We start from the raw sequence: 27,212 nt of genomic DNA on the forward strand, positions 1-27,212 counted from the left end.
GGAAAACAGCTAATGTACAGAGCAGTCCTGCCTCCCTAATTTCAGATAAGACATTTTAAAATTAAAGTTTTTATAAGGTTACAGACCTGAAGATTTCAGGCGTTTATTTATCCAAACAGATACAAGCACATCAGAGGCAGTGAAAGCTTTCAAACACTATCTAGCACACGCTATCTACGTGCTATCATAGCTCAATAAGTTTATTTCTAGGGAAGGACAGTTATGCCTCAAAGCCCATTTAATCCATGTTTTGTATGTTTTGCAACACTACAAAAAACTGCCAAATGACAGCTGTTTTAGAACAATGACAGTGGACTTGCAGTAATTGGAAAGACCACTATTTCTCTTCCATAGCTATCAGCTAATAGCTGTCTAACAGGTAAGCAGTTTTTTGTCCCATACTGGATTTGAAGTTCTGATCTAGAAAGGAAAAATGTATCCTTTTAGCAATCCCTGAACCACCCAATCTTGAGAGTACTGTTGTCTACAAAGTATCACTAGATTTCTTTAGTGGCAATCTAATATGAACTGCTTTTTTCCCTACAGCACTCCTAAGAAGCAAGGGTGGCACACTAAAGTTTAGTATTCTGACAGAGATGCATATAAAGTCATTTAGGGTTTTCAAACATTCCTTGTGACACATTACTTCCACAGGCCAGGGACCCAATGTTTATAAGAGGGAAAAAATACTATTAATTTAAACAATATGCTCCTTTGCAAACGTTCTCCCTAACCACATCCCTTTTAGATTGTAACATTCCCAGTGGTTAATGGTTTAAGAACAGACATTCTGTCTGAAAGATATACTTTTATTCATATTATGGATTATATGGCAATGAGATTTTTCAAACTGAGTTACCCTGCAAAAGAATGTTGGTCTACCTGGTTTGACAACACAATGATTAAAGCAATACATGGTAATATTTTCAAAGGAATAAGTAGTACTACTACAGGATTGAACATTATTTATCCAATAGGTGTTAACAACAAACATCTGCTATCAGACAATAGGTGTCAAAACTACATTTGGCAGACCAACAACCTGCCATGAGAAGATAATCAGCTGCACATTTCTTGCTCCTAAATCATCAGAGACAACCCAAGCTGTCAAAAATATGACAGCAAATCCCAGCAGAATTTGACTTGGGTAGTGAGAACTGGAAGCAGCCCAGAGAATCCCCTTTGGGGCTAAAATTTTAAAAGACAAAAGAAGGTGCAATTACATGTTTGCTGTGAAACTTGAATGCTAACCAGCAAAATAATTTTTTTTTTTTTTATGTATGATGCTATTTAATGCATTTCCTTCTATGCCCTTCTAAGGGATTTAAAATTTAGCCTGTTTTTAAACTGGATGGGCATACAATAGTGGCACTCAACCTTTTGGTCTTGTGGGTCAGATGAAATTGGCCCTGCACCATTATGTTCAGGGTCCTGCGTTGCCCTCATACTCCAGGGTCTGGCTTTGCTCCACTCTGCACACCCCCATTCCCTGGAATCAGGCACTCACTTATTCTGCATACCTCATTTAGCATGCAGGGCCACGGCCCAAAAGGCTCCCCACAGACCCATGGGTTAGATTACATGGTGCTTGGGGCCAGATCTGACCTGCAGGCCAGAGGTGAGCATCCCTGGTATATAACGATCAACTTACCGCTAGGTTTTCTTTTACCGGTTCCAAACTTCCAGTTAGTAGCCTTGGAAGACGACTTACTAGATCCCTAGTCTACAATTTAAAAATGGAAATAGTTATTGTTCATAAAAAAACAGCTTAGAAATCCACTCATGGAACTCAATTACATGCCTTTTGTTCACATTTTTACTTCTGTACCCTCTCACATTTCAAACAGAAGAACATAGGATAGACAGAAGTACAAAAGCTGGAGTCAAATTTCACCATTCCCCATTTGAAACAGGCTAGGTTCTAGATGCATGAAGAAACTGCAGAGACACCTAAAGACTAATAGCAGGTTGAACCACCAACCCTCTCTCAGTTCTTAGTATTTGTTCTTTTGTAGCCAATCAGTTTTGAAATCTTCAGGTACTCGTACCTGTACAGAACTTATCAACTAATACACTTTACCCCTCCCACAGCAGCCTAAAGGCATGGAACAGCGATCCAACTTCAGAAAGTTAGCAGTGGACAGGGAATTTCTACAGAACACTTGCTCCATTGTAACTGGGAATCTGCTTGGCTCCTAGCCCAATGTAAGGGCAACTTTGCCTTGAATAAATATGGCTAAAGTGTTTTGGTTTAGCTTTTGCTCACTGTGGGGGGCAAGAAAGGGCAGATGGACAGTTACTATACCTCAACTGCTTTGCAGAAAGTCCCCACCCCACATTCACTCACCACAATTTGATTCTTTGTCTATACCTTGAGAAAAAGAGCATTGGCAGTACATCTTCATTCCATTCTGTTATTAGGCTGACATAAGGATTTACCATCAGTCTGAAAAATGTGTGGTTTTGTACTGTTTGAATATTTCTCCTTTCTTCTCTCCAATGTCAAAGCCCAATTGCCAAATGTTATCTTTTTGGCTAAAGAACACAGGACTTTCTGGAACATGATAATTAAGGAATGATGTTTGAATGAAACAACTAACCCATCTTTCAGAAGACTGAATCAATTGCCAAGGCCTTGAAGACCACAAAACCAGACACCTGATCTCCTATGTGATCATATACTGTACTGCCAATAGATTACTGGACTCAGCAGACAGCCAGGAGCATATGCTGTTATGACACTTAACACCATGATATACCTATCACTGGGCACATCTACACATTCATTAATGCACTTTTGCGACTGCACATTAAGTCAAGTACCTCTAATATGAGGTACTACATAAAAGTGCATTAGGCTGCTCTAATGCACAGGAGGAAAAGTGAATGCCTTTTTAGTGACAGTTAATGCACAATAGACTAATTCTACTGTCCATTAGCATATTAGCACTGTTTTGGACGTGACACTTTGATGTGCAGTACAATAGGCTACCGTGCATAAAAGCTCATGTGTAGACTTGCCAACCAACAACTTAATTACATTGCAACATTTTGAAAAGATGGGACACCTACAACATCAGAGGTCCTTGCTAGCCTTCTGTAGTAGGTCACTGGATGCCAATCTGTAACCTTTGTAATACCGCATGAGCATTTTTAGGTTAGAGAGAGGTAGTCAGCTGCGTTAGTCTGATGTCAGTCAGAAGGCAGCATAAATATGCACCCTTATAGACTAACAAAATAAGATATATTAGGTTAGTCAAACATGTGTTTCAGGATCATCCTACTTTCACTAACAAAATACTTCAACATGTCGACATATCTTACTTACCTTCTGCACACTTAATCCAAGTTCTTTTTGGAAGAAACCCAATCTGTTATCTAATCTTTCCACAGAAAACATCAGCAAAAATGGAGCTCTCGAGACCATTCGTGCAATTGCTTCCTTACCAAATTTTTTTGATTTTAAGTAAGCCACTCTAAGAAAGAGAAAAAATAAATTGCAGTGACAAAAATTTTATTGCTTCCATCTAGCTGCTCAAATTCCTCAGTGATATCTTGCAAATAGACAGATGTTTTAATATTTAACATGAACCCAGCCGAAAAGAATTAGAGGAAAAAAATCTGCAGTTATCATAAAAGCTAAATACCATCCCATCCCATCCAATTAATTAAAAACAAAATAAACATCAGAACAAAACATTAATACTGAAGACAGACTTTTAATTCTTTCCAGCTGTATTTAACCAGATAGCTATTTTAACCTGTGTTGAAGTACCAGCCTGTTTTATGGATTAAGTATAAACCAAGCAGTGAGGCCATGCCTTCTGTTGTTTTAATGAAACCTGCTTCTTTTGCTTTGGTCAAACTCAAAGAGCTCAGTGCCATCCTCCCTTTCACATTCCTCTTCTGCCAATATCAAAGAATAGAAGCATACAACAATGTAACCTATGGAGAAGCCTTCCAAACATGTGCATCAGAAGTCAGCTGAAATTACTTCTGTAACAAAAGATCCATACTTTTGGTTTTCAAAACCAAGACTTGGTTATAAAACATCTGGTTGTCAGAATACTGAAGGAGAAGGTCAACATTTCTGTTTAACAGACGTTTTTTCCTTTCCAGCTTCTCCTCCCCTTACCTCTCCTGAATCTGCTTGCTTCAGCAAAAGTAAAGTCCTACTTAAAATACTATCTGCAGTAGATTATTATCATGGCTCCCAGAGAGAAATTACTTTAATTTGAAAAGATTTTCTTTGTTCATAGTTAAACAGAACTACAGCAGTACCTGGTTGTTAAGCCGGTGCGAAGCGGCTAGTATTCACTTCAGATTTGGACGCGGCCAGTTCAGGGGACAGTGATTCCATCTGGTGATTCAAATCACTGTCCCAAATTGATTCAGCTGAATCACACAGGCCCCTGCCCGCTCTCCCAGCCCTGACCACCCCAGCTCCCGGCTCTTTAAAAAATAAAACCCCCACTAACTGGCTGCTGCCAGGAGGGGGACATGATCCCCGCTGCCCCTTACTGCCCCATGCGGGCTCTGCCACAAGCCCCCCAACCCCTGCTTACTCCCCTAGCCTCCCCGATGGCTGCCCCACCTGCCCCTACTCAAGCCCTTAAAAAAAAAAAAAAGCCCAGACTCACTAGCTGCTGCCTAACAAGGAGGGGGGAAAGGGGGAAGGAATGCCCACTGCCCCATGCTGCGTGGGGGGCTCTACACGAGCCCCCCGAAGCCCCGAGACCACTGCTGCAGCTGGTAAGTGTGGGGTTTTTTGTTTTGGTATTTTTTTCTCCTTAAAGGGCCGGAGCTGGGGTAGGCAGGGTAGCCATGGGAGGGCTGGGAGAGTGGGCAGGGGTCAAGGAGCTTGTCGCAGAGCCCCCCATACAGCATGGGGTAGTGGGGGGCAGCAGAAATCGCTCCCCGCCTGGCAGCACCCAGTGAGTGGGGACTTTTTGTTTAAAGGGCCAGGGCAGCCATGGTGGGGGCTGGGGGAGCAGACAGGGATCAGGGGGCACTCGGGGGTGGGGGGAGCAAGCAAGGGATGGGGCCTGGCAGAGGTCCCGCTGAAGTCCCTTCCCCCACCTCCTACTTACCAGCTCAGAGTCTGGGTCCAGTCCCCCTGCCAGAGCAAGCAGTGACTGCCCAAATCACCAAAACTCTCTGAATCTTTTCCAAATCAATTTGGAGAGCTTCAAATCAATTCGGACCTTTTAACTGGTGCTGATTCAATTTGGATTTGGAGATTAAGCCATTGAATCAGGCCGAATCTCCTCCTAATCGAATCAGCACCCAAAGCTTCACACAGCCCTACTGATTGTCATCTCAATTTAGTACCCATAAGAATAGATCTTATCTGAAAATACTTATATGGAGTAGATTGAAGAATGCTTCAGGAAGCAAAGATCCCGAAAACTAAGCCTGCTTTGTCACTTCACAAAAAGAACACCTCCCACCCAACTGAAAAATAAGGTCCCTTGGGCAAACCCCCCAATGAGAAAAATAGTCCTATGCTGTATTTGCTGGACACAGAAACAAGACTGGGATTTCTCTTGGGTCCTGACCTGGGACCAAGTGTGTGTGGTTCATCTTTCATATTAATTGCTAGACAGTAAGGATCCAAAATGAAAATGCAGCAAGATGTGCATCATGGAGTTGAGAGTAGAGAGAGAACCAGTCCCTTGTGCAACCCCCTGGCTATAAGAGTTGGGCTTTTGTTATTCCACCTCACAGCCAGCCTCTATTTCCCATATGTCATTAAACACAACCTGCAAAGTATTCCTAACATGAAATGGGCCTCATAATGAAATAAAAAAAACACGCAAGTCTGGGGGTCTTTTTCTTTCCTTTTGGTTTGGCAAGTCATCAGTCTTCATATTTTCAAGCTTTCCTCTACAACAGCAAGGGCTACAAACTTTACAAAAATAAATTTAAAAAGTAAAAGACTGATTCTTTTGTGTTCATGCAACTCAAAGAACTTGCACTTTAAAAACAAATACCAAGTATGACAAGGTTTACGATAATCTTGTAAGACCTGGCAACCCCGTGAATTTTCAACTTAACAAAAGGACCAGCAATTTTATAAAGTATGTTAATAGTTTATTTTGAAATTTTGTTGTTGGTGATTTGAATCTATCTGGTGCAGCTGCATTACAAATACCAATTTGCAACAGTCACAATTGTTATGAATTATGGAATGTTTTGACTTTTACAGTGTTTATCTCAAGTCATAAATGCCAAATGTATTGAAACTTGTGTTTTGTTCCTTGGAAACATGGAATCCCTAGCAATATAACATTCCAAAGAGTGATATAACCAATTTTGGGTCCATCTGCATGGAAGTGTTTAGGCACAGGTGATACACCTCCTTTCATCTAAAAGATATTCATTCAAATATACAACTTTGCAACATACATACTTTGCATATACAGCTTTGCAACACATGGATCTTCAATATTAATTTAACTTAAAAGCTGCACATAAACATTCATGAATGCCAAATAAAGTGTCAACTCACTAAAATCAAACTAGCATATTCACAAAGAATTGGAATGTTAACCTTGCTGCCAGATGGTATTTCAGAACATTCACCAAAATAAATGCCTGACTTTATAGCACAAGCAGAGTGACATTTACCCTAAACAGTGTCTCTCAAGAATGCTCTAAACAGCTGTACACCTAACACCGACCCAACAAGCCCACTTTAAAGATTCAACTGAAAAATGTTTTTAATAAGACATAGGCCCCTGAAAGATGTTACACTTAAGATGTGATTAACCAGTTAATCATGTCTTAAGTAGCAACTCAGCCACATGTTCATGGAATTAATGGCATGATAAAGCAGGGAAAAATCCACAAAGTTATTAGACAAAAAATGATGTGTAATAAAGTTGTGGCTGGTTCCCATCATGCCTTAAATTGAACATGTGGCTAGTGCCTATCAACCAACTGAAACTCTCAACACAGGAGTGTACCAGAGCCTCGAAGAGCCTCTGACATGCTCCTGAGGCTGGGAGTGCCAATCAGCTGACTGGCACTATGAGCCACAGGCACAGCAGGCACCTAGCCTGGTACTTGCTGATGCAAGAGGAGCCTGGGATGATAATCCTCAGACTATCACAGTACTTGAGATGCATATAAAATCAGTAGGGGATGCTTGGGATGCATGTAGAATAATACTTGTAATCCCAGGCTCCCCCTACACTGGAAATAGGGCATGAGTGGGATCTGATCCTCCATCTCAGAGTCACACCTGCTGCCATGCACATATGGCATGGCAGGAGGTGTGATTGTCAAATCATGAATCAGATCCCATCACACCTTTAAATGAATTCCTGTCAGTGGCCATGTATTTTCTGAGGGGCCATTTTGCTGTTCTAGGGATGGAAAGAAAGAAGTATTGATCTTAAAACTGCTAACAAGAATGCTGTTGTTTCAGGTCTGCTAACATTTCTACTCTAAAATTCCATTTCCAAGAATTTCTCTCTTAGATGGACAGCTTTGCTGTGTGCAGAATCCAGGAAATAGAGCCAATCCTCTGGCAAACTGTATTTTAAAACATTATTCATAAAAAGAAAAGCTGGGAAAAGGGGGGCAGGGACAGTGGGTTGTAAAATAAATTCAGGTTTATAAAAACTGATTACTTTACCAAAATATATTTGTCTCAGATACTTTTTTTCAAGTAAAAAAAAAAAAAACCCCTTCCCCCTTTTTTTTTGTGCCCCCCAAACCCCCCCCTAGTCGAAAAAAAAAAAAAAAAGCCCTTTCCCCTGATTCTATGTGCATCCCAAACACTCCGCTAGTCTGAGACAGAAAGTTAAACTGACAAGTCTATTTCAGTCCTCAAGTGGACCTGGGTTACAAGAGCAAACAAACTTCATAAACAGGAAACAACATTAAGGTGCATATTTTCAACACTGCTCAGAAGCCACACAGATTAGTAATGGAAATGCAAAAATAGCCTTTGTGCTTCCTCAGTCCAGGATTGGCAGTGTACCTGTCTCCCACTGTAATTTATACTGGCTGTCACAAACTGCAAGGTTCCAAAAACAGGCAGTGTAAACTGGAAGCCCTGGTGTCCCAGCATCTGCTTTCAAGCACAGTAATAGTTAGGTCATCCTCAACTAGCCTGACCCATGCAAGGGGTCTTTTTCTGACAATATTATATGCTGTATCATACAATACAAGCCATTCAACACATTGTACTTTTTGAGTGTGGGTATAAAATCCCTCAGTTTCACAGCAAATCCTTTTTTGAAATCTATCTTCACTCTGCAAGCTACTTGTTTCTCCTTGCAGGCTTGTCTCTGCAGATAGAGTAGCAGGCAGGAACAGGGTGCTGCAGGACTGATAATGGTGGATCCTTTGCACCAGAGGACTGCAGCACAGCGGTAAGTTTTGGACACACTGCAGAAACTGGAGGGCTAGGAGCAAGGGGTAATGTGGTCAATCTCATACTCAGAAATTTAGCAGAGCTTTCAGGCTCAGGGTGGACCACTTTCTGAGGCAGACTTAACGGTTAACCATACATTTGGTCACAAAAATGACTTTAAAGATAATTAGCAGTGTAGATAGCCTAAATATACATGCCTATCAGATCATGGCATGTAATGTATCAGCTCCCAATAAACTGAAAAAAACCCAGGGAAATTGAAGTGCTATCATATGCCAACATAATGTCCCACCGATGAAGAGATGTGGCAACATGGGATGCAGCTCTAAGATGCAACTGTCAGAACAATCAGGTTCAATTTTAATGGATGTCTATGTATGTTATCCAGCTTACTTTGTAGTTATGAGATTTGTACTACTGAACAGAATAAGTCTAAAAGGTGGCCTTTTCAAATTAAGCAGCTCTGTATGGCTCAAGATCTAAAGGTCTTTTGAAAATTAAATCATTACTTAGCTGCTATTAAACAATGAATTCACCACTTGAAATTTCAACTCCTGCAGTTACTGGGGACACCCCAAGAACTCAGTGAATTAAAAGCATGCACATGCTCAGCTTACTTGAGCCAGAAATTCAGAAGCAAGGTTACTGTCCCCATTGAAGAGCTGTTCTGTCATTTCTATTATTCCCTCCTCCAGATAAAGGCAGATCTGTTCCACTTCTATTATTGCTTCTCAATTACGTAGCCAAGTATTTAAGCTACAAGAGATTTTAGTTTGCCTGAGCAAATGGAAATATAAGGCAATATGCTATTTTTATGTTTGGCACAAGGGATTATCTCGGGGCGAGCAATTATTTTGGATGGAGGGCTGATTAATAAGTTTTGGTGAGCTGTTGAGAGCCGTATGGGAAGCCCTGCCCCTTGATAGTTGCCCCATCCCCTAACCCCTGCCACCAGAAATACTCTTTTTGGGAGGGGGGGTTGTCATCTTAGAATAACACCCCCCCCCCAAATTATACACTAGAAATCAAACACCTATTACAACATATTTTAATTTTATTACAAAAAATTGTCATGATTTGTGTTTCTGTACTGTATATAGAGGGGACTGCATAACTCAAAAATAAAGTCTCACTCTTATATTGTATATGGGGGTGTGGGGAGTATATGTTGAGGTGTGGAGGGGTGTGGGGAGACTTGTGAGGGGGTGTGGCTGTATGTGGGGGGTTGCGGGGAGCAGGGTGTGCACAGCCTGGGTGGCCGCCTCCATCTCAGAGACTTCAAGCAGTTCCCACACTTGCACCAGGAGAAGCACCGTGCTGGACTCCATGGGGAAGCAGGGGGTGGGGCTCCGAGTCCGCAGATCTGCACAGCATGGGGTGGGGAAGGCAACCGGGGTCTAGTGAGGGGCTTTCCCCAGTGAATGCAGGAGCTGCAGGCACATGGACCTCGTGATGGGGGCAACGGCAGGAGCCAGCTGGGGACTCCTGATGTGTTCTGTGGTTCCGGCATTGCAGCTGGGAACCGCACAGCACAGCTGGCTGTGCACCTCCTGGCAGCACATGGGTCTCAGCTGAAATGCCAGGACCACAGAACGCAGCAGGAGCCAGCCTGACCCCTGTGGTTACCAGCCAGATCCTGCTGCTGCCAGCCCTGACCCCCAGGGCACTGCACTCCCATTGCTGCCTTTCCCCTGCTGCTTCCCTTCCTTCTATGCTCCAGCAGCATGTGGTCCCCAGCTGCAATGCCAGGACTGCACAGCACGGCACAGCAGGAGCCAGCTGGGAACTGCATAGTGCCACGTGGGCCAGGCTGGCTCCTGATGTGCCAGTGATCCTCCCCCTACCTCCACCTGTTCTTTGTCTGAGAGTGGAGAATCAGATGAGGGAGAGCAAAGAAACAGCCCCAGGGTCACCAGTCTGAAGCCTCTGCTAGACAGAAGCTTCTGGCTGGGGGTGGAATGGGGCCAGGTGGGCCTTGCTGCCGCTGCCATTGGTACCTTGTCATCTTTGACAGGCAGCCACGGGAAGATAACCATTAATTTTCTAATTTTTGGGGGGGGCGCCACAGGCTAGATAGAATGGCTTGGTGGGCCGGATCCAGCTTGTGGGCCATATTTTGCCTGCTCCTGGATTATCTAGTTTTGTTCTATTTCAATCCATTATACTTCCCAGTTTGATAATTACTGTATTATTCCTTCAACTTCAGGCAAAAAGGCAATGTAGCTAGACTATTATTTATTCAATTTGGTTTAAACTTTTATCATGGTAACAGACAGCACCAGGATAGTATGTCAAAACTTCCCTTTACCAGCAAATTAAGCTTTTGCAAGCTCTAGCTATATCAGTCCAGAGAATCAGCCAAGACCTCTTCCCTTGGGGCAGGACACAATCAGGTTCCTGGAAAAGGATGCAAGGAGTTCACTATTTCCAACTGTTTTCTCTGCTCTTAGATAGTTATGCTCACTTCTGCAGTGAACCCATCAGAATTTGGTTGCGATTTAATTGGAGCTTCTCATTCTGAAAGTAATTTTGTTACATTGTTATACCTAAAAGCACCATTTTAGAGTTTTCTGTCTTATAAATTTGCTTGAATTTTTATGGTCTTCTTGAGCAGTAGCAGCCTTAGATGCATGTAAAGTGAGATTCCTAAGCTATTCAACCCTAACTAGGGGTGCACCGATTTATCGGATGGCTATTGGATCAGCACCAACAAAAAGGAGAAACTGATGTTATCAGCCGTCAGATTTTTTTAGTTATTGTAGCCGATAATTATGGCCACGTACCCAGAGCACCCTGGCGAGTGTAGTCCGGTCTCAACGTGCCACTGCTGGCCTGAGCCCACAGCAAACTACAGGTCCCAGTGAGCAGTGGAAGAGGAAGGGGATGCCAGGGAGCAGTCACAGCAACGAGACCCAGCAACAAAGGGACCATTACTGATTCCTGCTGCTGCTGCTGCCATGACAATGCTGTGCATGCATTAGGGGCCTGAGCGCCAGGGCTGCTACAAAGATGCTGGTCTGCGCATGGGCAGGGTAAGGTGCTGCCGCACAAGGGACATTCCACTCTGCTGGGCATAGTTTCATAGATGTAGGGTTGGAAGTCCGATCCCCTGCCATGGGCAGGAAAGAATGCTGGGGTCAAGCGACCCTGGCTAGGTGATTATCCAGCCTCCTTTTTGAAGAACCCCAGGTAGGAGTGAGCACCACCTCCCTTGGAAGTTAGTTCCAGATACCAGCCGCCCTGACTGTGAAGTAGCGCCTCCTGATGTCTAGGCTGAACCTACTCTCAGTCAACTTGTGGCTGGTATTCCTAGTTACTCCCAGTAGTGCTCAGGGGAACAGGGATTCCCCCAATGCCTGCTGGTCCCCTCTGACTAGTTTGTGACAGGCCACCAGATCCCCCCTCAGCCTTCTCTTGTGGAGGCTGAACAGGTTCAGGTCCCGTAGCCTGTCCTTGCAGGGCCTGCCCTGCTGCCCCCTGATCATGCGAGTGGCCCTCCTCTGGACCCTCTTGATGCTAGCCACATCCCTCCTGAAGTGCGGCGCCCAGAACTGGACGCAGTACTCCAACTGTGGCCTAACCAGTGTCGCAAAGGAGGGGAGGATCACCTCTTTGGACCTGCTCGTGATGCATCTGTGGATGCATGACAAGGGGAGGTTAGCCTTCCTTACCGCATCCCCACATTGGCAGTCCATGTTCATTTTGGCATCAATAATGACTCCAAGATCCTTTTCTGCCTCTATGTTGACAAGAAAGGAGTTCCTCAGCCTGTAGGTATGCTGCTGGTTCTTCCTCCCCAGGTGCAATACCTTACACTTGTCCCTACTGAAATCTATCCTGTTCTCATCCACCCCCCCTAACCTGTCCAGATCAAGTTGCAGCCTGTCCCTCTCCTCCAGTATGCCCACTTCTCCCCACATCTTGTGTCATCTGCAAATTTGAACAAGGTGCTTTTCACTCCCTCGTCCAAGTTGCTGATAAAGATGTTGAACAGTGCGGGCCCAAAGACTGAGCCCTGGGGGACCCCACTGCCTACATCCCTCCAGGTCAAAAAAGACCCATCCACCACCACTCTCTGGGTGCAGCCCTCCAGCCAATTTGCGGCCCATCTGACTATGTAGGCATCGACGCCACAGTCACCTAATTTCTTAACGAGGATAGGGTGAGAGACAGTGTCAAAGGCTTTCCTAAAGTCCAGAAAGACTACGTCCACCGCAACACCTGCATCCAAGGATTTTGTGACCTGGTCATAGAAGGCCACCAAACTGGTCTGACAGAACCTGCCTCAAATGAACCCATGTTGGGATCATGCTTAGGGGCACCCACCTGCTGGTCCCTCGCAGATGTGCTCCTGGATAATTTTCTCAAAGAGCTTCCCTAGGACCGAGGGAACTGAGCACCCTTTGCAAAATCGGCTTCATCTCAGCCGCTGCTGGAGCTTGGCTGCATGGAGCCCACCAGCGCTGAAGCAGCAGTATACTCTGGGGCTCCAAACACACCTGGCACCGCTGTCTGCACAAGGGTCTGCCCTGCCACCCAAGACAACAGCATGGGGTGCACAGGGAGCAGGGATGCAGGTAGGAGCCATGGGTGAGGGGATGATGTGAATGAGAAAAAGGTGGTCACCACCTTCTTCATTGAGGGCTGGAGCAGGTGTGTGCACAGGTGTGTTTATAAATGCAAAACAAACAAACAAACAAACAGATGTATGTAAGTTGTTTAAAATGCCTTGTAGTATTGGTTATCGGATCAGCATCGGCTGATATGGTTGATTAATCATTGGCTGTTGGTATCAGCCAAGAAAATCTTTATCGCACACAACAAATCATTATTAGCTCTAACTCTAGCAACAACAAGTATAAGTGCATTGCTGCTCCCTGTTTAGAAAGTAGCACTTCTCTGCATTCTTGTTAGGTAGGAGGCAAGGAGGGGCGGGGCCTTCTGTTTGACTTCAGTCCAACGTGGTTAGTCTTTATTTGTGCTAGGTAATTCCAGTAAAGGTGGCAGGTACCCAAAAGTGCAGACCACCAGAAACAGGAGGGCATGAAAAGAAGTGGAACAAGATGATAGGGGCTCAGAGAAAGGCAAAAGGCAACCAGTAATTTATGGCAGGGGTGGGCAATTATTTTGGGTGGAGAGCTGCTTAACGAGGTTTGGTGAGCTTTCGAGGGCTGCATGGGTAGCCCCACCCATTGACAGCTGCCTCACCCCCTGGTCACTATCTTGGAACTGGAAGTCTCACTCCTAACACTTGACCCCTGAAGTCCCTCCCCTGCCTGCTAGGGTTGCACGCCATAAGGAGAATGTGGCAGAGGGGTTCCCATACTCCCCCATCTTCCCTCACATGCACACACTACCCACCTAAGGTCCACACTGCCGCCGCCCCCGAGTGCAGGCTCCATGCTGCTGCCAGCCGCAGCCTCACACTCCTGTTTATCTGCAGCTCTGCCCCTGCTGGTTCCCTACCTGCTGCCTGGGGGTAGCAGGATGCCAGAGAAGCTAAGCAGGTCTCAAACAGCTGCAGCAGTCCCGTCTGGAAGCTGGCTGTTGGCTACCCAGGCTGATTCCTTCCGCCCATGAGGGGAAGGGAGCAAGGTACAATAAAGGTATGTTGGGGGGAGAGGGTATATACATGCTCCCACCCTCATAAGCAGAAGAGCTGGGTGAGGTACAATTCACTGGTGGGTGCTGTGGGCCAGATGAAAATGCCTGGTAGGCCAGATTTGGCTCATGGGCTGTATTTTGCCCACCCCTGACTTATGGCCAATGAGCAGGATCAAGGCCACAGGGCAAATGGATCCAACCTGGAGTCGAGGGCACTCTAGCATTTGTCAAGAGCAGGAGCAAGGGCTTTGGTGGTGGGTGGCTTTGCCTGCACCAGGCCACAGCTAGTGAGTTTTGATCATGCTGTGCCACAGCTGGAGTTAGAGGAAAAGCAGCAGTTGCAACATTGGCTGCATGCTAGTGCCAGCATGCCTGAGACCAGAGCTGGGTCATTCTAGCCCACCACTGGAAAAAACACTGCTGACCACTGGTTTATGGTATAAGAACTTGGAAATGGGTGGCCACATTAAGCATGCTTCCCTAGGACCCTGCCAACACAGCATCAGCTCCACAGTGAAACTGTAAAAGTATTTAAATATTAGACTTAACAAAATACCAGTAATGTTATACCTGTTTCTAGATGGGTTCATTTAGATGTGCAATTATAGTTAGTTGGCACTGCATAAAGGAGTCTGGAGCTTGTTGATTCATAAAACAAATACCTTGTCTCTAGAGCTTCCACGTCTTCAGTGAAAACGTAAGGGTTTTTTGTCAGGAAGGGCCCCAGCTGATTGTCTTCCACACCCACATCCTTAAGAAATAATAGGATCTTTTTAATGTCATTTTCAAAATCCAGCCTCAGTAGGAGCTGGCCTGCATTCCGAAGCTTTTCCACTTTGGACAAATCAACTCCTATAGAAAATAAGTTGGATAGCCCATTAGTAGAACACTGAGCAAAATGAATGTTATGATTCTTACAAACATCTGCTTTACAAGTACATGCTAGAGGTTGTGTGTCTTGGATATTACTTTTGTGCAAAGATCCAGATTCCTGTTTAAGATGTAGTCAAAATACCATCTATATTTAAAAGAAAATCTGCTAATACAGTAGTTCTCAACCTTTTTAGCCTCAAGGTCTTCCTTCATAGTTTTTTTAAATTTAGGGGGCAGCTTGGCTGAGAACTAATGAGCTAGAATCTAGCTAATGCTAGGTGAGGGTTGAAGGGCAGGCACTTGTCCCACTGTGCCCTACTTCTCCCACCATGTGCCCCCTCCCAGCCCCAGTACCTGAGGAGAAAAGCACTGCTCCTCCAGGGGCTTAAACACCTGCAACTGGAGCTAGATCTACCTGTGGTTCCTCCTGCCCCTCCAGGAGGGAGCGGGGCAGGGAGGAACAGGGGTTGAGCCAGGCTGAAAAGTGCAGCTTCACAGCCCCATGGCCGCTTATATGCACAGCACAGCACATTGCTGGAAGCATGGGGACTGGTATGGAAGCTGCTGGAGCAGAGAACAACTACAGGCATCACTTCTCTATGGGATGCTGGATGCCCAGCACTGAGAATGAGGAGGAGCAATTGCTTACCTCCTGGCACAAGAACAAGGCATCATGTCACCCTTGGAAGGATTTTGCACCACCCCAGCTGAGACTCATTGCTAAAACAAGCCCCAAATTATGGTATTTTTAATACAAATTCTGGTTGCAAAATTCAACTAATCATTCATTTTTTGAACAAAAATCTTTCTGGTTTCAATACTGCAATGCAGAAAGATAAACACAGTAAGACATATTCAGAGTTCAAAACAGAATGCTCATTTTGTTTGCTCAGGCCTGTGCATGTAAAGGAGCCTCCCACATTTATTACATATGGACAATGCATAAAAAGGTGACAGCTTCACTGTAAAGGACCTTTGGTTCCCAATCCAAATACCTATTATTACTGGACTATAATGAATTTTATTTTATGAGAGGTTTTTTAAGCTAACAACCCCTTTCCTCCCCAATTGTGCAGTATTTTATTCCCTTTCTCTACCCTTGTTTGCAGATACCCCTCCTTTTCAGTCTATGCTCTTTTTTGACAGAGGCAGAATCTTTCCCACTTCTTCATCCCCATGGTTTCATTTATCCTCTCTTCTAAGGCCACCGAGAAGAGACATGCACAGGTTTGCTCATACCCAGTGAAAAATTCCTCTCAGCCAGAGACAAAAAGGCTGCTAGAGCAGGGGTGGGCAATTATTTTAGGCAGAGGGCCGCTTACCGAGTTGAAGCAAACTGCATCAGTAGCCCTGCCCTGCTATTTTGCCATTCTTCACAGGTTTCTTTGGGTAGTTTATATGTCCAATAGTAGAAGTTGCCAAACAAGAGGATAAAGGTAACAGCATAGAAAATTACACCCCAGTACATCCATCTGGGAAAGGGACAATCATTATAAATAGACCAGGCTGTATGGCCAAGAGTCACGTGGAACTGAACCAATTGCAGTTTGGTCAATTATCATTTCCACCAGAGGTACTTCTGAACTTTAGGGCCACAGACAGCTAATCCATAGTACATGTACATAACAAAACATGAATAAATGCATTTATACGAGCCCTGCTCCTTAGATGCCCCACCCCCTGGTTGCCATCTTGTGATCAGAAGTTCTGTTCCCTAACCCCTGAATTTTGCCACCAGAAGTCCCTCCCCTTGCCCCCAAGAATACTCTTTTCAGCAAGGGGTTTTGCCATCTCAGAACCAGAAAAATACCAAATTATATTCTAAAAAAAAATTGGACATCTACATTCATTAATTTGATTCCAAAAAATATTTTTGTCCTGATTTACACACGTTTGTGTAGTGTACACAGAGGCGATCACACAATAGCTTAAAATGAAGTCTTACTCTTGTATACTGTTGGGGGATGGGGGGCATGGAGAGGTGGGTATAGGTTTGTGGGGGGCTGTTGGTGTGTGGGTCTGTGGGGTATGGAGAAGGGTGTGGGAATGTGTGGGTGTGGACATGAGATGTAGGTAGATATGGGGTTTGTGGGGGGCTGTGTGTGGGGGAGAGTGGCTGGGGGGGGGTGGGTCTGGGGGCATGTGTATGGTGGGGTGTGTGTGTGGGACTTGCCCTATGAACAGGCACGCAGTCTCTCCCTCCCTCATTGCAGGGATGTGCATGCATAGTTACGGGCTACGTGGTGCTGGAGTGGCCATGCAGGGAAGCAGTGAAAGCGGCAGCAGGCAGAGCCTTCCAGTTGGGGAGGAGGGGGGCTGGGGGCAGGCTGGCCTTGCTACTGAGCCCTGCCAGCTTCCCCTGGGTCCTACTGCCTCTGGCTCCTGTCATCTTTGGCAAGTAGCCAGAAGCAGATAAATATAAATTTTCTAATTTTTTTTAGGGGCCTCATGAGTCAGATAGAATGGGCTGGCGGGCTGGATCTGGCCTGCGGGCCATATTTTGCTCACCCCTGTGCTAGGGGGAGGAAATATTTCCTGTTCCTGTAGAACAGTGGTCCCCAACCTTTTTGGACTTGGCACCCCTCCTGGACTTGAGGCATCCCTTCATAACTTCTGTGAATTGAGTGACACTCAATTTTAAGAGCTGATTTATATATTACGGTTCCTTACCCTCTTGCAGAAGGGCTGAGCAGTGGGATGGGATACTAGCCAGGCAAGCCGCAGCCTATGCTTGTCTGATTACCTCCTCATACCTCAAGGCACCGTTAAAAGATCTAGCAGCACCCCAGCTGCCATGGCACTCCTGTTGAGAATCACTCCTCTAGAAGCTGTAGGTTATGCCTTTTTAGTACTCCTAGCTTTTACAATGGTAAGCACCAAGGGACGCAACTTTATCCTATACTACTATGGTATTCTAGTAAACCACAGATGTAGCTTCCACTCTTCTCCTTAGATGCATTTGTCCTGCATCTTTCCCATATATTATGGGCTGTGTATTGCTGCTCCAATAAAATTACAATTTGAAAGCTTCCTGCTGAATCAGTAAGACTGAGATGCTCAGATCTTTAGAATTCCCAGCACACCAAGTACAAGTAACCTGCTCAAATATCATTATGCTTACCCAGATGCACTAATTTGGTCAGAGTTTCTGAACGATCAACATAATCTCGAAGCGTGAAGGACTCAAAGGGAAGAAGCGGCTCGGCCACGATCTGCACAGCTTCTTCCTCGGAAATCTCCTCCAAAGCAGATAAAGGCAATACACTGTCCCAATCTGGAAGACACCATGACCAAATTATTGGATACTTACAGTAAAGAAATAAATAGAATATCCCTCCAGGTCTGTCTCAAGTACCAGAATAATTAAAACCACAGGGTTTTAATCTTATTGGAGCTTTTGCTTACTATGTGCAATTCTTCTGTGAAGCAACTATGAAGGCTAACAGCAGCATAGGTAATTAGGTATAATGTAATGAAATGAACAGCAAAAATGTTTAAGGAAGGATTGCCTTTTCACAAATTATGCAAGTGCTTATACAAGTGTGTAACTTTAAGGACTAAGCAAATTAGTTTAATGACTGCAAATTAAAATAGTCCATACGCATTTGTAGAACCATAGCTGTAACATACAACAATAGGTCACTCAGTCTCTCAAATGGAGGTAATTTCTCTTTCCTATATCATAGCGCTGGGCGACAAGAAGTTAATGCTTGGAAAATTCTTGAAGCTCCTCAACTGATACAATTGGAGTAACCTAATAGCTGCCTTTAATACTTCTGACTATACTTTTCTTGTTATTGAAGCTGAGAAAATCCATATCCCTCTATCCTCTCCTGAGTTTTCTTCTATGCCTCATCTCTCAAACATAATCTTAGTGTAGATCTTCTTTATCTCCTTGACTGGGCTCAATCCCTAGACCTTTTCTTCCCCTACACCACTTTTCACCTGCAAACACATCTCCAGCTGCCACCTCTCCATTTGAGACCCGTTTCTTTTTTTGGTTTTAATAGTCCAAAGTAAAATCCAAAGTTCAGCCTCTGTAACATCTTCTCACTAATCTCTAGCAGTAAACTCATGTTCAATATAACCAAAACAGTCTTAACCTTCAGGCACAAGCCCTTCCCACAAGCTTGTTTCATAATCACCAGGGATCCTGATTTTCTCCGATTAAAAAATTGCAAATTCTCCGATTAAAAACTGCAAATCCGTGATAAAAATTAAAGGCCCCCCACCAGCCCTGCTGGTGCCCTACACTCTCCCACACAGCCTCAACAGCACCTCCTGATGCCCCTCACAACAGCCCCCCGGATCCACACATGCAGGCATAGAGGCACACACAGACACTGACACCCACCCCAGCAGGTTAAGTGTATGTGGAGGGAAGGGAAGGTGCTGGGGGGTAGATCAAGGAGGGGAGCATGCCCCTGTGCCCACTCCCAGGAGCAGGGCCACTCTGCGAGCCACACACGCACCAGCCAGCCTGACAGGGGGTTCACACACGGAGGCTGCCACCACCACTCTGCCACTGCACCCTGTGCTACCATCCCATGGCCACCCGCACGGCTTTGTGGGCAAGCAGCGCAGGGCGCAGCAGCGGCAATGCAGTGGCAACAATCGTGTGTGGGCCACATACATGCCGCCCGGCTGGGGGGTGGAAAGGGGGCTTGCATGCAGCAGCCACCAGTACACTGCTACTTATGCCCCGCAACCAGCTGCATAGGTACACAGTGGTGCGGGGTGGTGGTGGCTGCATGCTGGCTGGGGGGAGGGAGCTTTGCAAACAAGCACTGCCACTGCGGAGCCATGCCCTTCACCTCTGTATCCTAGCGGTAGGTGGGGCGTGGGGGCTATGGGGCATGACTGGGGAAGGTGGTTGGGGGTTGAGGGAGTGGGAGGTGCTGCTGGCCCCAGGTGGCACACTGCAGCCAGGTGCAGGGCCAGGGGGTGAGGGCAGGGGTGGCCCTCTGCAGGGGGCTTTGCAGGTAAGTGATGTGGGGTGCACATGACACCTGGCTGGCTGCCCAGTGGAGAAGGAGGCTGGCATGTGGCTGCTGCACAGCTCTGTGGCCAGCTCTGCAACAGTGGCAAGGGATGGCGGCTGGGGGGCAGGGAGGGCTCGTATGCAGCAGCTGCTGCCACTTACCTGTAGGGCCTTGCCAGCAGCGATGTCTGCTGCGTACAAAACCTCCCTGCGCTGCCACTGTGGAGCTGTGCCCAGAGCTGTGCAGCTGGCCGCATGGTGGCAATGTGGTGGCAGCCATGGCCACCACATGGCGTGGGATGATAGTGAGGACGGCTGCGTGCCACCCAACTGCCACCACACTGCCGCTGCCACCCTGCAGTCGGCCGCACAGCTTTAGGCATGGCTCTGTGGTGGCGCGGGGAGGTTTTGCATGCAGCAGCCATCACCACTGGCACAGGCGGCCCTACAGGTAAGTGGCAGCAGCTACCATGTGCAAGGCCCCGCCACCATCCCTCACTGCCGCTGTAGAGCTGGCCATAAAGCTGTGCAGCCAACCACATGCCAGCCTCCCCCTCCCCCCGACAGCCGGCCAGGTGGCACGTGCACCCCTCATCGCTTACCCACAAAGCCCCCTGCAGAGGGACACCCCTACCCTCACCCCCTGGCCCTGCTCCTGGTTGTGGTGTGCCACCTGGGGCAGGCAGCACCCCCCGCTCCCTCAGCCACCTTCCCCAGCCCTGCCCCACAGCCCCCAAGCCCCACTTTCCTCTAGGCTCCAGAGGCAAAGGGGGAGCCTGCGCCCAAGCCCAGCCTTGGCTGACTCAGAGGCTCAGGCCTCACCCTTCCCCCTCTCCCTCTGGGCGGGGCTGGGATTTCCCACTGTTTCTACAATCAGCTCTTGCAGGCTTGCTCCAGCCTGCAAGAGCTCTTTGCAAAAGCAGAGAATCTGCAGATTTCTCTGCTAAAAAGGGAAATCCACGTTTTCTCCAATAAAAACAGGGAATCTGTGGTTTTCTCTGTTTTTCTGTGGGAAATGGAAAACACTACTATCCTGCCGATCATTCAGGCCCTTAACACAGGCACCATCTTTGACTCCGATTCTTCTCAGTCATTACCTTCAGAACATTTTTAAGGCCTTCCAGTTCTTTCTCCAAGATACAAACAGCCTTTCCCATCCATCCAGACAGCTAAAACTCTTACAGTCTTTTATTCTGTTTACAGAAACCACCTTCTCTGCAGCCCCAACATAACTGATCTTGCCCTACTTGCATTCGTTCAGAATGGTGCTACAAAAGACTGAATATGTTCTTAATATGTCACCCCATTCCACATACCTCCACAGACCCTCCACTTCTATTGCTTAGCTGCCTTTATTTTCAATGTCCTTTAGATGCACTCTCTCTCATTCTCTATCATGATGTTGACTCCTGACTCGTCAGCCAGTGAAGCAAGCCTTCAACACCTACTTGTTAAATTTCTATTTCATTAATTAATAACAATAGAAATATTAACAAAAACTTCCAAAGAGAAAGATCTGCCAAGTTATGGAATAGTTACAAAAGGGAAGGAGTTGTCAAAACCATATAATTTGAGATATTTATATCTGACCTGGAGAAAATTCTGGAGGGTATTAGCATTTCTCTTTGCAACACTCCAGTAAGGTAAAGTATAGTTACATGTGTTTATCACATTGGGAATTTAGATGCAGAAATTTAATGACTTGCCCAAGATGACATTAGAAGTTTGAAGCACAGCTGGGAACTGAACTTCCCCCCCACCCCGATTCTTAGTCTAGTACCTTAACTCACGGTACTATCCTGCTGCTCGTTTCCGTTTGATTTAGACATACTTTTGTTGCAAGATCTCAAATTAGGAAATTTTTCTGCATTCTTAATTTGTGCATTTGGCAGCATTTTCTACATATTAATTTTCAAAGATTCCCTTACTGAGTCAGCTGTGCGAGCCTCACAGAGCAAAACAGGAAACTTCTCATTTTATTTTTCTTCTTTAAATGTAAACAAACCAGAACAAAACAAACCCCTATTAAAACTGACAGGGTAGTAGAGCTAGACTATCTAAAACTATTCGTAACTTTTATTTTCCAAATAGACTAGATGTAAAGCTAGTGGTTTCTAATGACTAAACTTTAAATATCAATGAAGTGCTTCACTGCTGGCAACTTCAGCAGAAACAGGCAGCAGAAATGCACATCCAGTATGGCTGGACAGAACGTAAGTGAGAACTATTTAGCTTAATTATCCATTTCCGACTGCAATTGCAGAATTATTTCTTCTTCATCACATGCTTTGGGGAGTCTAGTTTTAGATGCCCCTAACTGTAACATCAACTCCAGCACTTCTGTAACTGTCTAAAGTGAGCCATTATAAATTTGTTCTTAATTTTCCAACCATAGTTTGTTTTTTCTGCCCCTGAAGGATCAGATTCAGCTTTGGGATAAGCAGACAAAATTCCAGGGAAGTCAAGGCATCTCTGCAGGGGTTTTAGAACGTAATTAATGTTTCCATTAAAATTCTGGTCCAGGAGCAGATCCAGGAGGAGTGCTGTGGTACCACTACACCCTCCTTTTGGATTGAAGCATACCCTGGGAGCCTCTGGGGACTTTTTTAAAGCCCTGAAGCAGATGAGAACCCACTCTCTTTTACTTGGTGCTCAGATACAGTCCTTCTCCCACCCCTGGCTGCCACCGTTGCTTTCCCCAGACCCAATTCTGTGTGCTCTTGCTGGGCTGCCACAATGTGGTGGGGAGGGAGCTCTAGATTCAGCCAGGAATTGGGAGGGGGGCAACAGCAAGGTAGGAGTAATTTCCCCCTCTCAGCCTTGTCCCCCAGGAGCAGGCTGGAGAAAGGGAACTTCTGCCCATCCACACTGCCCTTGTCCCTCCCTCCCTTCCTCAGCACAATCCAGCTGAAGGAGGCAGAAGCTTCTCTGGAGTTTCCCTCTGACAGCATGGAAAGTAGCAGCAGCAGGTGGGGAAAGGGCAGGGAAGGGGACTGCTGAAAGGGAAGGGAGGGGGACCTGCTTTAGGGATTTACCAGGCCCTCACTTCCTTTAGGGACTTAACATCTCAGGAGATTCCCACAGACATCTGCTGGCAGAGGCAGAAGGCTGAAAGCAGAGGGTAGTGCTCCCACACACCCCTTTCGGAAATCCTGGATTTGCCCTTGTTCTGGTCCATGCTAGAAAATGTACGTGTTGCTGGTATGCATCAGACATGCATACATCAACAGCTGTTTGTGGGTTAGCTGCAAATGAACACCAGGCAAGTTATGAACAATGTTTAGGAAAATCATTGTTTAAATTATTTTATAGCATTCCCTACATACAAAAAGGTGAAAGCACATTGTGTGGCTAAATTATTTGCCAAAGGATACAGGAAGAATTTTTGCCAGAATCAAAGTAACTACACAAGAAGTTCCTGGCTCCTGACACTATACTCAGACAACCTTCCCCTCTGCTGAGTGTAAGAGAGGACAGCCTGGTTAGCATCAGCTAAAGTAACTTTAATTAGTGTGTTACTATGCTTAAACAAAGATAGCACTTAATCTCTAATACTTTATTCTGAGATATAGATAAACACTATTATAAAATATCATTCTAATACATGGCACATTCTAATACAATTTTCTTCCATACCTATCAAAATTATTTTTCAGGGTCTGATAATTTTATCATTTAGCTGCCAAATCACAAAAAGGTTAGTGAACTTGCTCAAAACCACATAGTGACTTTGGGTTCATCAGGTGTGTCAAACTCACCTCGTGTCCCAGGCTGGATCTGGACCACTGGGCTCCTTTGGGCACAAGGAAGTGATAGTGATGGCAGCTCTGGCTCTAGCTCCCACCACACGCCCTATTCTGGAGCTGGAATTAGGCTTCTGTGTGTCTTGTGCCGTGGGAGCAGCTCCAACACGGGGCAGGGGCAGCGGTCAGGGAGGTAGGGCCATGGCAGTGGTGATAAGTAAAACAGCTGGAGAGCCACCGGGGCTGTCAGCCCATGCTTGCCCTGTGGTCATGTACACAAAAGCCCAAGGGCCCTAAATTCTGCAGCAGGTCACACCCGGTCTGGCAGGCCAGGTCCAGTGGCTCTACAAGCCATATGTGTCATACTACTGGTTTTACATCTACAGTGTAATACAGATGTGTTACTGCAGCCCAGCTTACAACAAAGCAGCTCAGATACATAAATGGCCGGCTAGAACCACTGCCGGCCTTTCACTCAAAGCAGACTGCAAAACTTACCTGGGAAAAGAAGCAAGACAGCAATTCCCAAACTGTGGGTCACCCAAATGGGCTTGCAACATCAGTGGATGGCGTCACAGGCTGTGGGTTGGGAGTGAGCAGCCATGCTGAGGAAATGGGGCCACAAATGGCATCACACTGAGGAAAAGTTTGGGAAGCACTGGGCTACACAGAGACTGCTGTAGTTACACTGCAATGGGTACCAGTCAGCTACTTTACACTTAGTTCAGGTGGATCTGCCCAAGCAGGGCTCACACTCTAGGACTGCAGCACAGATGCACTGTGTGCAGCAAAACACAAAGAGAATCCAGCCCTCCTCATCTCAAGCGCAGCCCTGTGCCCCCGTGCGCGGCACCGCTACCTGCATTTCACAAGCCATCCACAGAGACTCCAGTCACTAGATCCCTATCAAATATGACAACAGACGTGTCGGGGACATATCCTGCGGCTGCAACCAGCCTGTGGGGCATCCTCAGGGCTGCGCCTGGGTCTCAGCTAACTCGCACAGAGCATGTCAGAGAGGCCCCACACACAGGGCCCAGGACGTCAGCCACACAACGTCAGCGCGGCCCAGCCAGGCTAGGATATGCCATGCACGCGGCATCCAGCGCTGTGCAGCGCCCGTTCCAGCCGGTCCATGGCCCCTGGCCTGGCCATGGCAGGCGCCAGCCCTGACGCGTGGGGTCGGAGGGGGCCCGGGGCGGCCTCTCACCTTCGGGCGGTGCGGCCGAGTCAGGGGCGGGCAGCGCAGGGGCGGGCAGCGCGGGGCCAGGGCCGGGGCTGGAGCGCCAGCGGGCGGGCGACGGCCCCACAAGCCTCAGCCAAGCGCAGCTGCGGATCAGCCAGCTAGCGCGCGCAGCCATAGCTGCGCAGAGGCAGACTGCGCAGGTACTGCCCCGCCTCACCGGCACCACGTGGGCCGCCCCCTCCTGCACGGCCGAAACCATCCCCGCGGGGGAGATGGACGCTCCTCCTACCTCCCCCCCAGCACTAAGCGCGTGGTATGGCCCGGGCCCGCCCCCTCGGCCCAGCCTCCCAGCGCGCCGCTCTGGAGTAGCCTCAGCTCCGCGCGCAGCTGCCTCCGAGCTCCGCAGCTAGCGGCTGGGCCCGCGGGGTCATGGCGTCGTGCGTGGGGAGCCGGACCCTGAGCAAGGACGATGTGAACTACCGGGTGCACTTCCGCATGATCAACGAGCAGCAGGTGGAGGACATCACGCTGGAGTTCTTCTACCGCCCGCACACCATCACGCTGCTTAGCTTCACCATCCTTAGCCTCATGGCCTTCGCCTTCACCAGGTACCGCCGCGCCCCGCCGCCGGGTAGCGCCCAGGGCCTCCCGCCGGCTATGGCTGGGAAGCGCTGCCCTGAGGCGCGCCCGCCCGTCCCTGCCTTCCCTGCCCGGGCTGGTCCTGGGGTCGGGCATCCGCACTAACCCGCACCCGCCTCTGCCTGCTTTCATCTCCTAGGCACCAGCCGCGGGGCGGCCCGTCGAGGCGGTCAGGATGGCCGCGCAAAACCGCGTGTAGAAGGTGCTCAACCTCCAGCCCGCGGGCTCCCTGCAGCTCCAGGCTTTGGCAGCGGGGGAGCAGTGGCCATTAATACGGCCGCCCTACCCCGCTGCCCTGTTCCGATGTGCTGCTGCCTGGTGGGGCAGGGCTTCTTCCTCCCTTACTTAGGTGGATCTGGGTCTGGCCAAGTCCCTCCCATGTGCTTGTTGTGGAGCAGACCACGCCCCCTGCTCCCATGGAGCTGGGTTGGGGCCGTGCCACACCTGCTTCCCCCCATGAGGGCGGGTTGGGGTCCTGCTTCGACCGCCCCGGGTGCTGGTTTGGGACTAGTGGTTGGATTTGGCCCATGGATGGACTGGGCACTACTCATCTGGCCCAGCAGCCAAAAAGGTTGAGCGACACTGATCTATATGTTCCTCGTGGTAGCCCAGCATCTCCAGTGCTGGTGGGGGTAGTCCAGCCTTTCACTGTCACGTTCTCATTTGTCATGCTGGGCCCTCCCTTTCCCAGTCTCATATCTGCACCCCCCGTGATAAACTGTCCAAGAGCATGACTCTCCTTTGTTTAGCTTCCACAGGGGTGCTGCTCTTTTCCCCTTGCCTCCAGTGGCTCCTCTTCCCACTCCTGCTCCTGCAGCGATGCCTTGGGCGGGTAGGCAGGGGGGAAGGTCCAGCCAGGAGGCTCACGCTGGAGGCAAAGGGAGTAGAACAGCACCAGCTAGCTGCAGCCACGCTGGTAATAGGAGTCCAAGATCCTGGGGCTTGGCCCCATACAGTGTGCCGTGGGGTCAGCTGTGGCCTGGGCAAGCTCTGCCATGCAGGCCCCCCACCTCCCAGTCCGCAACAACTCATTAAAACTTCCTATGTGGCCCTCGGGACCAAATAATCGCCCAGCCCTGTTCTACAGTATATAAAACCATATATGTGTGGCTTTAGCTATATATATCAGTCTGTGCTGAGATATATAATATAAACATTGCAGAGACACTACTGGGAAAGTAATGCACAAGCTTCTGCCTTGATTCTGCAGATCCCCATTTAAATTCACCTTTGTGTGTAATCCCAGTGGAGAAGCTCATCATAATGCTCAGGACATGAGCAGGTGTTTGTGGGACTGCAGCCATATTTGTTTCATTGGGCACAGCACTGGCACAGGGGGCCAGTGTATGCTGATCTTGCAAAAGTAGGACTTTTGGCGGAAAGGTGCTCCACAGCAGACTTCTGAATTATTGTATACACTTAAATATTTGTAATTCACCATTTGCCGAAGGATCAAACTTCACATTTGCTGAACAGCTGCTTGTGAATCCCTTTGTGTAGACCCAGTCCTGTAGTCCTTTATCAAAATATATTGATATCGGTAGATATCAACTAAGCAAGCACCATAAGAATTTGGATTTGTTAGTGGAGGGGGGGAGGGGGGAGGCCAGATAGCTTTTATTTTTTCCCAGATAAAGAATGGGTCAAGCAGCAATTCACACACATTTGTATTTTCAAGGCACAGAATGTTAAGTAAACACTTGAGTAACTTCTAGGTGGATATAGTTTCCTCAGCCTTTGCTTTCTTTGGAGCTTTCCAGCTTTTCCTCTGTTTCTCCACCCCTTCTCAGCTCCCTTTGT

The 27,212-nt window shown here is 47.3% G+C and overlaps 2 protein-coding genes across 3 annotated transcripts in view; one reads left to right on the forward strand and one right to left on the reverse strand.

Annotated features, from left to right (window-relative positions):
- The window catches only part of MTERF3 (mitochondrial transcription termination factor 3), a 36,680-nt gene extending 11,715 nt beyond the window's left edge, over positions 1–24,965 (reverse strand). For both annotated transcript variants that reach the window (XM_019527966.1, XM_019527967.1), the window contains exons 1-5: positions 24,798–24,965; positions 17,985–18,137; positions 14,653–14,842; positions 3,329–3,476; positions 1,652–1,723 (exon numbers count right to left, since the gene is read on the reverse strand). In XM_019527966.1, the coding sequence (XP_019383511.1) occupies positions 1,652–1,723; positions 3,329–3,476; positions 14,653–14,842; positions 17,985–18,137; positions 24,798–24,948 (714 nt within the window). In that variant the 5' untranslated portion in view covers positions 24,949–24,965. The remainder of the gene's footprint in view (positions 1–1,651; positions 1,724–3,328; positions 3,477–14,652; positions 14,843–17,984; positions 18,138–24,797) is intronic.
- A 145-nt stretch (positions 24,966–25,110) lies between these two features.
- Positions 25,111–27,212, forward strand: part of PTDSS1 (phosphatidylserine synthase 1) — an 89,496-nt gene continuing 87,394 nt past the window's right edge. Inside the window, exon 1 of the mRNA XM_019527964.1 lies at positions 25,111–25,381. Coding sequence (XP_019383509.1) covers positions 25,203–25,381 — 179 coding nt within the window. The 5' untranslated portion in view covers positions 25,111–25,202. The remainder of the gene's footprint in view (positions 25,382–27,212) is intronic.

This window comes from Gavialis gangeticus, unplaced genomic scaffold, assembly GCF_001723915.1.
Source record: "Gavialis gangeticus isolate Ggan-Ray unplaced genomic scaffold, GavGan_comp1, whole genome shotgun sequence".
Lineage (NCBI taxonomy): Eukaryota > Metazoa > Chordata > Crocodylia > Gavialidae > Gavialis > Gavialis gangeticus.